The sequence below is a fragment of the Phaethon lepturus genome, unplaced genomic scaffold (genome assembly GCF_000687285.1).
Source record: "Phaethon lepturus isolate BGI_N335 unplaced genomic scaffold, ASM68728v1 scaffold8773, whole genome shotgun sequence".
Lineage (NCBI taxonomy): Eukaryota > Metazoa > Chordata > Aves > Phaethontiformes > Phaethontidae > Phaethon > Phaethon lepturus.
Window position 1 is genome coordinate 15,240 of NW_010526926.1, and position 12,750 is coordinate 27,989.

Genomic DNA, 12,750 nt, shown 5'->3' on the forward strand with positions numbered 1-12,750 from the left:
TCCCTAATGCTGCCACATCTGGCGCCTCCGCTTGCGGCCCGGGAAGAAACGGGAATCCTCGGGGTTTGCGCCTCCCCTCCGGCCATGCCGTCCCCTCGGACACGCGGTCCCCCCGGGCCCACCGCAGAGCCAGGCCCCGGCCTCACCTGCCTTCCACTCCCTCCGCCCGCCCGGTTTCATCAAGCAAATAATTTCAAAGCGACGACCGAAACCCACATCTGGCGCCTCCGCTTGCGGCCCGGGAAGAAACGGGAATCCTCGGGGTTTGCGCCTCCCCTCCGGCCATGCCGTCCCCTCGGACACGCGGTCCCCCCGGGCCCACCGCAGAGCCAGGCCCCGGCCTCACCTGCCTTCCACTCCCTCCGCCCGCCCGGTTTCATCAAGCAAATAATTTCAAAGCGACGACCGAAACGGATGAAATGCGCGGGCGGTGTGCGGCCTCTCGGGGTGGTTGCCCCCAGGGAAACCAGCCGGCAGTAGGGCTGGCAGCCTCGGCCACGGCAGTCACCAAGAAGCTGCGCGCAGCTCCTCCAGCGCTCCCGTTCAATAGCAGGGGCCTGGATGCAACTTCGGCGACAGCCCTGCGCCATCCCAAAGAGCCAGCACAGAGCCCTCTGAGGGCTTCGGTGCCTCTGCTGAGTGGCCAGGAACCCGCACGGGATCTCCCTGGCACCCCACGTCCCACAGATGCTTCCCTGTTCTCCCTGCAAAATAGCTGGAGCCTGTGGACCTCCCCACCCGCTTCAGCTCGCAGCCACCATGGGATGGAAATACCCCCCTTACCTGTACTGGTGCTGATGTTTTCGGTTCCGACAGTTTGCCCCATCAGGTGGTACTGGTTAAGTCGTGAGCCATCTTCGGCCACCACCACAGACGTTGTGGTGCTATTAGTCCACACATAGATCACTTCAGAGTTGGGATAAGCATCTGTCGACAAGGGGGAAAAAAAGATGGTGATGTGTAAAAAACACCGTATAATATTTTAGTGGATCCTTAAATGATAAATGGTGGGGAGAGAGAAGAATGGAGGAGTGAAAGTGAATGGAGAAAAACAAATAAAGATGATATAATCACATTCCCATATGCCCAGCTCAGAAAATATTAGGTTGAAGCCTTCTAATATAACAGATGTGTGGGATGGTTTGTCAAAGGCTGGAACAGTGGAGGTATAAATATAATCCATCACAACCACTCGATTTGGGAAAGAGCCTCCCAGACCCATACTCACCTATCCGGCAGCTGCCAAACCCCAGCGAGCTGCGAAAGACATTTTGCTGATTTGCCCCCTCAAAAGGGACGCAGACACCCCAAGTGCCCGAGCAACAGGGACCTTCCGTGTCTCGTCCCGTCTCCAGGATAAAATACTAAGTGAGGCCGTGTGCAAGTGCGGGGTCCGGTGTGCGTGCGCTGCCTTCGGGACAGGTACGCGTGGACGAGGGGTAGGTCTCTCCCGCAGGGGATGGCGGTAGGTGAAGGAAGCTGGGATGTGAGTGCCCGTGATGCCGAGCTGAGACAGGGTTCGGGGGTGAGATTGCACGAAGGAGAGCAGGAGTGGGGGGGTTGTGCGTACCAGAGCGAATAGGTGGTGGTGTGGGAACACCTGTACACACCTGGAGATGCAAATGTGATAAGATTTCTCTCACATTCATTTGGAAGTCCTAGAAAATAAAGGTAGTGGCAGTACTGCCAACTCATTCCTTCCTCTTCCTTCCTGCTGTTACTTTTAATGCCCGAACACCTGGAGTAATTACGTTATTATGAGGGAATCTCAGTTTTCTTTTAGAAAGACTGTCAGCGTTGGTTTTATTTTTATCTCTGCAGATAAAGTCACAAAAAGTCCAGGAGCCAACTATACATGTAAATATATTTTATTTAATGCAAGTAGATCTCACACTTTTTAGGGCACCCTGATCATTGCAAGCTTCCAGGTAACATGACCGCAGGCATGTTACAGTAGGCTGGAGTCCATTGTACTAAAATCTCTGGAAAGCAGGCAAGGCTTACTTTCCAAATAGGAGGTGAAATGCAGATAGAGTTGGAAGCAGTCTGAAGTCAAATACCAATACCTCACCTTCTGCACCCTGTAAATTTTAAGTTGGCAGTGTAAAATGTTTTCTTCCGGAAAAACTCATACTCTAGTTCAATGCAATCTGTGCAGGAGGCAACACATGGTGGCTTTCCAGATAAGGCCTTGAGAGTCAAGGGCAAGAAGTTAGCTTGAAGGATCATGTGCGCTGCCTCCAACAGACTGCAAGTTTTGTCTGCTAGAGCCTGTAAGCTGTCTTGGAAAGTTGCAACTCCATGGAGGACTTAAAAATTTTCACAGACGGAGGGTCAACATGAGCTTCTGAGGCACTGCAGTGACAAGAAATATGGTAAGGCGGTCCCTGGATTCATCCAACCAGGAATGTCAAGCAGAAAATGGGAAGTGATCCCGCTTAAGGTTAAGAGCGTTTGTGTGTAGCACAATGAGCAGCAGATCATTTGGATGCTGGAGCAGGTAGCAGGGAAGAAAGCAGCACCTTGGTTTTACTGTTGTCAATCTTCCTGTGGCATCTGTGGGAAGTGCTGCCAGAAGCAGGACACTAGGCTAGATACACCTTTGGTCAGACCGTTTATGGCCATTCGTATGTTGTTGTCCACGCCTCAGAAAAGATGTGGAAATAATGAGAACAGAGAGGGGGAGAGAGTTCAAAAGAGGGTTACAAGTATCTCCAGGGACTGGAAAACAAGTTATGATTTGAAGCTTAAGGAGCAAAACTTATTTAGCTCACTGACAAGAAGCTGAGACATGACTCAAGTGCTGACTATAGATACTTGCATACAGAAATCTAAAACCAGGGTAAATTTCTTGTACTACTGAAAAAAGGAAAAGAAAAACCTGAAAGATGGTTTCAGGCAGATTCAGATGAAGAAAAGGACACAATTTTCTAACTGTCGGGGGGCAGGGAGGGAATTAAACAGTGGATAACCTTCTGAGAAAAAAATTGTGGACTACTGTCACTAGAAAGATAATGATGGCATGAGATCTTTTTTCTCACATACCTGACAGTTGCTGCTGTATTCAGGACTGGAGCTGATCCAGGGATTGGAAGTTGAGGACCTACAAATCCTCCATCCCTTGTTAGCCATGCAGCCATGCAGGACTGCCCACACACATTCCATGTGCTTGAATTCGTAGCTGTGCAGTAAAATTACTGTAATTACATTTCATGATCCGCTTTGAAAGGCTAAGAAGGAATGTCTTCCCTCTTTCTAAATATTTGCATCACAAAAAGTGGTGGAATTTCACCTTCCCTCTAAGGCTGAGATACTTTCTCATATCAGAGATGATTACAAGTTCACAACATGTTGTAAATAATTCCAAAGCCAGATCCGGAGAAGGCAAGTAGGAGGAGATGGGTCCATTTAAAAAGGTGCTGCAGAAAGCTCTCCTTTTTAAATGCTTATCTGGTATATGTTGTTCTTGTGCTGATATCCCCAGTGAATGCTGGATTTGCGTAGGCAGATTCAGGATTGTTAGAGAGTTTGATTTTTATCTATGTTACTTCCTATGCAAAAAAAACCCAACATTGGACTTCTTGCTGGCATGATCCAGATGTATCCCACCTCAGTAGTTCCCTGTTACTGCAAGGATCCCAGGCACTGAGATAATTGGGTTTGTCCTGTTTTTCGCCAATGACACACAATAATTCAGTCTGACTAGATGCTTCCCAGTAAGAGCACTGTAACCAAATTCCACTGAAATTGCAACCACACAGGAACATAGGCCTGTAAGGCTTAACAAGTGTTCAGATGCTTTAGTTCTCTGCTCTGCCTAGCCTTGGGGGTCCTAAAATAAACCAATGCCTCTGCTTTGAATTGCAGCCTTTTACTGGGTACTTAAACACACACATCGGTACAGGGTTGGAGGCTCCTACTCCTGAGAAGCCCAGCACCTCCTCCTGTAAAAAAATATCTGGAATTCAGACAGAGGCCAGAAGGTGCCAAAACTCCACGCAGACCTCGCAGGTATGCCCAAGCAATACTTCATGAGGCTGCTTTCTTTCGAAACTGTGGCAGGGAAGGGAGGCTGCCCATCCCAGGCCAGCTGGTGAGAAGAGAGAGCACTCAGGCAGGCAAGTAGCAGAGCTTGAGGCCAGTCCCTGCCTGGGAGGAGGACTCCAGCCTGCAGGTCCTCTCTCACAGGAAAATATCTATTCCGAGGCTACGAGACAGAGAACTGCGCCGCTGCTTGGCCAGGAGTAGAGTATCTGCAGGAGAAGGCAGAATAGCACTGCTAGAAGAGGTTCTTGTGCAGAAGCAGGATGGTTATAGCCAGGGCTTTAAGACACAGTAGGGTGACAGAGGTGTCCTTGTGGAGCCCGGGGCCGATGCAGCCTGCAGTGATTTCCCTCCCTCCAAAGAAGTCTGTCACATTAGGAACAATATGAATATACCCCAGTCTAGAGATAATCTATTGTGCAGGATCACATATATGATATGATTGTCATCTATCTTCCATGCAAACATAAGAAAGCATGTTCTGTATTTTAAAAAGCTGTAATACAAGATTTTTGGCTTAGTGCCTCCTTTCCTCGCTATGGGCCAGGCTTTGAGTGCCTAAGTCCCCTTGGGAGAAAGAGAAGAATTGAGAAAATGTCAAAACATGAATGTGAATGGAGAAAGATACAGCCACCCCCGCAGTCCATATGCACCCTTGAGAGAAACTTACAGCTCTGACAGGAAAAGGCCACCCATGCACCTTGGTGTGGCAGTTGAACCATCTCTTTTCTGGTTCTCTAGATGAACTTCCAGGCAGATAAACCTGTGTACTTGTAGCAGCTAGTTGTCTTCCTACCTCAACCCCCTGCCATGTCTTTCCAGAAACGTCAAACTCCAATTATCCCAAACTTGACTACCAAAAGCTCCAGCTCTGCTGCTGCTAACCCATGCAGTATAATTAGGGACAGTCATATTGAGAGCTGAAAGTGTGGGAGTAGTCTAGAATAATGTTATTTTGCTATCGGGATAGAGCAGGTGCTAATGGAGAGATGGTATTATTCACTGTCATATCATACTTTAAGCAATTGGGCTGCTTCTGTTTTTATGAACCCAAAGAATTCATTTGGTGTTCTTTACAATCATTTTGCTGGCTTCCCAAAGGGGGAAGACTCATTAAATTATTCTTTCTCTTCTAAGCTCACTCTTTTGAAAAGGAAAAAAAAAGGTAGCAGTTGAGATGAACAGCTAAAATTACAGAGAGGTATGATGTTATTAAAAGTGAGAAGATGACAACAAACATTTATTTCTAGCGGACATTTGATAAACGGCTGCAGGCTTATCGTCTACCAGAATGATGAAATAACTAATTTCTTCTCCTATCTGTTTATTGATGAGCAGATCCATTTTTCCACATTCTAATGTCCAACACACACCGCACAATATAAAAATGATGAAGATGTCCCTTGCTCTTCTTCCACCCTCTTCCTGCTCTTGTACGTCCGGCAAGAAAAGTATGACATGGTCTTTCTTACAACAGTGAACAGAGGGCAGGGGAGTGACCTCCAAAGGTCAAAGGGAGGAAAAACATTAAGAGAAAGTCCAACAAAGCAGAGCAGCCAGTTGGTAAGACCTGGAGGATCCCTGACACTTGCCTTGGCACTGAGGGGTGCCCTGTTTTCCCTGTTTCCTCTGTTCCCATTTGCAAATGAAACAGTATGAGCAGTGCAGCATCCTCCTGCACATTCAACAAGCAGCCCACAAGCAGGGAGCCTTCTCCTGGCACTGCCCCCACCACAGGGCAGTGGTGGCACCTGTGGCTATTGACAGACACTCTCCCTTCTTGCCTTTCTTTCTCCTCCATATTGGAATAAACTCCGGCGGGGGAAGTGTTTCTTGGCTCCTCAAGTCAAATAAACCCACATGTGGATGGCTCAGTCCAAACTTTGAGTCCATGGGACCCAGATGTATTTCGAGGACTGATTTTTTGAAGCTGTAACCCATGAAAAAAAAAATCAACACTAATGTCTGCCAATAAGTTTTCATATCTGCAAGACAGGGCATAAAATAATTTAGGAAAAAAAGAACTCCTCTCCAGAACACCCCCAAACCCTCTGACAGACTTCACAGGAGGCCATAAAAGCAATGCCTGTATAATTAAGTGAAGGCAGCCTGTGAAATGTGGGATCTGTGTGTATGGGTGCGCACCCTGCATGCTTGAGTTGCATTCCACAATGAAACAAACAGTTTATCCACAAATGATGGCTGGAACTTCTCTTTCAGAATTACACTAGTCAGAGGCTGAATTAACTTAAAGAGATACTGTAGAAAGATGACTTTTGGCTTGTTTTCTATTTCATTCGTTGCAATTGTGCAGTTACATTCTTAGCCGTTATCATCATGATATTTAGTACATGCCACAGGATCATCAGACTGCCTAATTTTGGGAGTATTGGTAATCCCCATCAAAGCCTGTTGATTGCAAAAGATGTGCATAGATTGTCAGTTTTTTAGAAGCTCTAATTACAATCTGAATACACATACAAACATCTATCTTTCTATCTTATCTATCCATTAATATATTTTATTCAGAGCCTGTTAGACAACTCGGTAGAGAGCCAGATTACAACCTTTCAAAGACTTCTGCACAGTGCGGCTACTAAGCCATCATGTACCAGCTTGAATTCTAAGAGTCAGGCTGGGTTTCTTCTGGTTTGTGCATGAACACTTTTTAACCCATTATAAATCATCTGTCAACAAGTTGTGCCTGTGCAACTGAGGCCAGATTTGAGCTCTGTAATTGGAATTTCCCATTACATTGAGTTGATAAGAGTGAATCGATGTACAAATGAGATCACGCTATAGGAAGGACTAGTGGCAAAGACGTCTAGTAAAAATGTCATTTTAAATATAAACATAACAAGTCAGAGTACTAAATATGCATGGACTGGGTCTAGGGGAAATAGTTTTTTATAACAGTAAGTTATTAAAGTAAAATAGCAATTTAAATACTAAGAGAAATGTATTCATATATTCAATGATTAAGAGCCTAAAATGAAGACTTTGCCATAGTGTGGTGAATTCTGCTGTTCTTGGGAGAATTTGAGGGTCATGGAAATTACTTTAGGGACCTGAAAGCATTAGAATTAAGACTGATCATTTAAACTGTCATGAGCTTACAGCATATGGATAAACAGCATGCATGATTTTAAATATGTGCCACAGACAAGAAATATAATGTGTATAAATACACAGGATTACAAATCTGCATCACAGAGAATCACAGAATGGTTGGGGCACCTCTGGAGATCAGCCAGCCCCACCCCCTGCTCAAGCAGGGACACCGAAAGCAGGTTTTCCAGGACCATGTCCAGTCAGGTTTTGAGTATCTCCACGGACAAAGACTTCACAACGTCTCTGCCCAACCTGTTCCAGTTCCAGTTCGGTCACCCTCACAGTAAAAACACATTTTCTTGTGTTCAGCTGGCATTTCATGGTTTTTAATTTGTGCCCACTGCCCCTTGTCACAGAATCACAGAATCACAGAATGGTAGGGGTTGGAAGGGAGCTCTGAAGATCATCTGGTCCAACCCCCCTGCCAAGGCAGGGACACCTAGGGCAGGTTGCACAGGAAAGCATCCAGTCGGGTTTTGAAGATCTCCAGTGAAGGAGACTCCACAACCTCTCTGGGCAGCCTGTCCCAGTGCTCCGTCACCCTCCCAGTAAAGAAGTTTTTCCTCATGGTGAGGTGGAACTTCCTGTGCTGCAGTTTGTGCCCATTGCCCCTCGTCCTGTCACTGGGCACTGCTGAAAAGAGACTGGCTCCATCCTCCTGACAGCCACCCTTCAGAGATTTATAGATGTTGATAAGGTCCCCTCTCAGCCTTCTCTTCTCCAGACTAAACAGCCCCAGGTCTCTCAGCCTTTCCTCATATGAGAGATGTTCCAGTCCCTTAATCACCCTCGTAGCCCTCCGTTGGGGTCTCTCCAAAAGTTCCCTGTCAGTGGGCACCACTGAGCAGAGCCTGGCGCCCTCTTCTTCATTCCCTCCCACCCCCCAGGTGTTTGTACAGATGGATTAGGTCCCCCTGAGCCTTCTCTTCTCCAGTCTGAACAGTCCCAGTTCTGTCAGCTCTCCTCATAGGAGAGATGCTCCAGTCCTTAATGATCCTTGTGGCCCTGTGCCAGGCTCACTCCACAAAGTCTGTATTTTTCTTGCCCTGAGGAGCTCAGAATGGGACACAGTGCTCCAGGTGTGAGTGGAAATTAAACACTCAGAATGAAATGTTTTTGGAATGGCACAGTATCATCTAGATGGGACAATGGAGGACATCCAAGGGGGGAATTATTCAGGGACTTGAAATGTATGAAAGCTGATGAAAGAAGACAAATAAGACACCATTGGCTGTGAAATGGGAAGTAGGAAGTTCAGTCTTACTGAAATGATCATTTCTGTACTTCCTGAAGTTGAGAGAAAAAATATAACCTGATAGCATAGGCAGTATTTTGTATGTTTTCCTGATACACAGTTTTATTTCATCTTGTTCTCACATTCCGGAGGGAATAGAATAGGATGTTCTGAAAAATGTGCCAGATGGGTCTCGAGAGACTTCATTACTAAGAAACACTAATATACTATCAGTAGATCATTACTAAAAAAAAATAAAGCCCTAAGTTAGGTCAAAAATAACTCTGTTTCAGAATGTGTTATAAGTCACCTCAGGAAAAGGTGGGAATAGGAATGTGATAGAAGTGTCTGTGGCTTGGAAATGAAATGGAAGCACAGACTGTCTGTACCCACAAGGTGGTGAGACATACAGAACTGAAGATGCCTGTGAAATTAATTTTGAGATAGATACATCATTTTCTAAAAGCCATTTTCTTCGGCGTTTCAAAGCAAGCGACAGGTGGAAGGTCCTGCTTAATTTTAGAACTTCCAGTTCATGGGGGGAAACTCTAGACATGACCCAACTTAGAACTCAAAAATATAAAGCAAAGATAAAAAAAAAAACAAACCACTCTTATGATTTTGCCTGAAAGTAACTTTGTGATTTTGGAGATGTGACTCATGATTAGCATAGGCAAGGCTGCTGACAGCTTTAATACAATAAATTGACTATTTGCAAGATGGTACACTAAATCACAGCCATACCAATGATGAATGTAACATGGATACTAATGAAGAGTTGTCCTGATAATTCACTCAGACACGGTACCTTCACAGGATGCTATTACACCATTTAAGAAGAGCCCTGAGCTAGGAGCTGTGCAGCGTAATACAGAATGTCTCTCAAGGATGACTGTGGAGACAGCACAGCGATTTGAGCGATGCCCCTTAAAGAGCTGTGCGTATTTGCCACCACGCAGGCGGTATCACCGGTGACAGCGTCAGCTCTTCCCTGCCCCATCCTGCTCACCCAAGTGGTCACGGGGGAGTAATCAGAGCGGTGCACATATTCCTCAAGCACTGGGATCGCCGTGACTAGGACCGACTCCTTGCTGTGAAATCTGACAATATAGGCACCTGGATTAAAAACCAGGCACAGCACACTGAATTGAGCCGTGTGTCCTGGGATAGTTGGTCCTCAGGCTCCACTCAGAAAAAGAGGAAGAAAAACAGAAAAAAAATAAAGTTTTTGCCTTGGGCAGCCTGGAGCACTTCAAACAGCAACAGACATGCAGGTGTCAACAACAAAACTGTGCCACCCACCGTTGTGGTATGCCTGCCACAGGCTGACTAAATGGAAATTTGCTGTGGGGCTGTTACACATCCAGGTGCTCCAAGGTACCAGGTCATCTTCCCGAAGTCCCTGCTCTCATCTGAGAGCTGATGTTAAGCAGCAGGTGATGCCTGCCTTCTTTAGCCTCTTCCCATTTCTTCTTCTCATTGCAGTTAGTATTTATAATACAGCTTCTTGCTTTATTTTCAGATTTAGTGGTAGCTCTTTCGATCTAGGACTAATCTGAAAATTTATTTTACACCACATTTAATGGTGGCTACACAATTGCTTTTCATACGGAACAGGTCAAAATCTGGTATTCCAGCCTCTGATGCTTTCTTTTTTCTCCTGATACAGCCAGTATAAATATCTGCTGCAAGAGGACTAGAGTGACAGAGCAGTAGGATGTGCTGGGATGACATTTAAAAATTTGAAATATCCTGGGACCTTCCTGACCCTATGTTGGTCTTTGTAGGCCAGGCATATGGTAATTCCAAATCAGTCGGCCAGTTTGAGCACTGTACTAACATTTAATGAACTTTGAATTTGCAATCACAATATTAGGCAGCTATATTAACTGCTTCATTAGAAAAAACAGCATGGTCAGGAGGAAAATGTTAGAGATTTAATTTACTTTTTGCAAGGCAAACAAAAGTATCCTCCAAAGTGTGACCAACACCGTTACTCACTTTTGCATAGCATCTTACTCTCTAAGCTATCTTGATTGCAATGGTCCACTCATTTTGCAAGCTGCTGCTTAATATCAGCAAAGCTAATGCGATCAGCTCTCCAAGAGTACCACTGGAGTTTCTTTTGAGAAATGCAGAGTGAATTTTAGAAAATACTCCGTTTGATCTTGTTGTGAAGGGTGCCTTCACTGAGGCGGTATTTTCGGCCACATCTAACATCACAGAATGAAACCACGACCTCATCGTAATCAATAGATGTTCTTCCCACCCAGTTGAGTGGCACCAGGAACTCACCCATCATAGCTAGCTGAGGATTCAAGGCATCCTCACTTATAAATCAGTTAAACAACAGACCTGAAACCAGCCAAGAGCGATTGGGACTACTTGCAGAACTAAATATATACCTTTGTTTCTAAAACTGGTCCCTCAGCAAAGCCATTTACAACTCTCAGAAGTACTGTTACATTTATAGCACTGTGCGAATGTGTCATCGATAGGTATGTAGAGATAGCAGGCTGAAATATTATTATTCAAACACTTTAGTACTGCTCTGAGATTGCAATCGCTTATTCCCTAAACCAGAGGTGCAGTCATCTAAAGCCCAGAAGCGGGATTATAAACTCCTGCCATGTGTCGCAATGCAGCCCCATATTGAAAGAGAAGGGGACAGAACCTCCTGAGACCATCGGTTCAAACTGCCCGGCCCCAGCGACGGATACAAGGAGCCTCTCGTAGCCGAGCTCTCGCTTACCAGAGGCACTGCCGTTTCGCCTGCTACCTGCCCCAGCACTCAGGCGCGTGCCCCCTCTGGGAACCGGCCCCTTCCAGCCACGGAGACCCAGGCCTAAAGGTGCGCAGGGTCTCCTCATCCCCGAGATGTAAAACATCCCCTTATCTACAGCCATCGGCTGACCTATTTTAGTCATCTGCTTTAGGAGGAGATTAACCTGAGCCTGAAAATATCTACTTCTTTCCCCTGACTATAAAAGGGTGAGAATGATCAGCTCAGCTGTATATATTTACTCTGCAATAATACAAATTTAGGAGGGAGGAATCCTGGCTTTGCTGGCGGATTTATTGCTGGGATGCTTTCAGCGGAACGGTTAGCTGCTAGCACAGGCTGGCTGTGAGGAGACTCTCAGTGGATACGATGTGGGAACCGGGGGAAAAACAGAGGTTCCCTTCAGGCTGTTCTCCTTCCCACTCCTCCTTCCCTCACGTTTCTTCACGGAAGACAACTCGGAACAACTGTTTCCTTTGAAGCAGCTTGCGGAGCCGGGACTGCAGCAGCCCTAGATCACAGCTCGGGCAAGCTTGGCTGGCTCTGTAGTGGGGAGGCTAACGCGGCATCCGGCAGTGCAGAGGGAGGACTCCCTGTCCCACCAGAGACTGAAGTGTCATGAAGGAGCTGCCAGACCAGAAACTGAAATCCAAGTTTCAGCAGTGTCTTGCAGCCTTTCCCCCCCGCAAAAAAAAAAAAAACCTAGGCAAGTCATTTTGTCATTAATCTACTGCAGTAGAACTGTGAGTCTCTAATTGAACCTAGGGACCCATAACGACAGAAGCAATAAAAGCAGGTAATGAACCACTCTGTCTTTGCTGAGAAGAGACTGTAATTGCTCTTTGCCTTCTTTATCCCCACCTGCAAAATACAGGCAGCAGAGACCTACCAACCTCACACCAGCATCATGAGAAGGATTTCAGAAACATTTATGAAATGCTTACAAGACATGGAAACAGCCACCTTAGAAAACAACAGGCTTTAAAAACCTGTCTTGGAAAGCAGTGGAGTAGTATTATCCATTTTTCCCATTTACAAATAATAACCCATTTACAAATAACATTCCATTTTCCAGTAGCATAAACCCATGACCCATGGCTGGCAACCGTAAGCCCTCACTGTGTCTTTTGAGGCATTACAGGTCCCCTCCCCCCCCCCCCAGCAATATCTTGGCAGGTTTGCACCCAAGGGTCATTTGAAAGCTTAAGCACATTAAGCACAGAGCCTCTGCATGTTGTTTTCTACTGCTGACAACTCAAACTGAATCACTGTTTTCCTGTAATCAAGCAGTTGTGCAGCTTTTAAATTTAGGCTGAAAGCTCCAGAGTGGGAAACACATGCTGATGTTTGTACCACCAGCAAAGCACCTGGATCTCCGTGCTTCTCCCCCACAGTCCTGTCTAGACCTCTTTCAGGTGAGATAAAATACAACACCGCTGAGTATCTCCACACCAACTCCTTCCCTTGCCTGCACTTTTCTTTCCTTGAGCTCGAAAACACCACCGGTCAAGCCTTTCCCCTCCGAAAAGCCCGGTGCAGGCGGGCCACCTCCCGAGGAGGAGGCTGCTGCCCGGGCAGG

At 46.1% G+C, this 12,750-nt stretch overlaps 1 protein-coding gene across 1 annotated transcript in view; it reads right to left on the reverse strand.

Annotated features, from left to right (window-relative positions):
- GABRA5 (gamma-aminobutyric acid (GABA) A receptor, alpha 5) overlaps positions 1–12,750 on the reverse strand; it is a 50,093-nt gene that overhangs the window by 8,213 nt on the left and 29,130 nt on the right. The window contains exon 6 of the mRNA XM_010283215.1: positions 784–927. Within this exon, the coding sequence (XP_010281517.1) occupies positions 784–927 (144 nt within the window). The remainder of the gene's footprint in view (positions 1–783; positions 928–12,750) is intronic.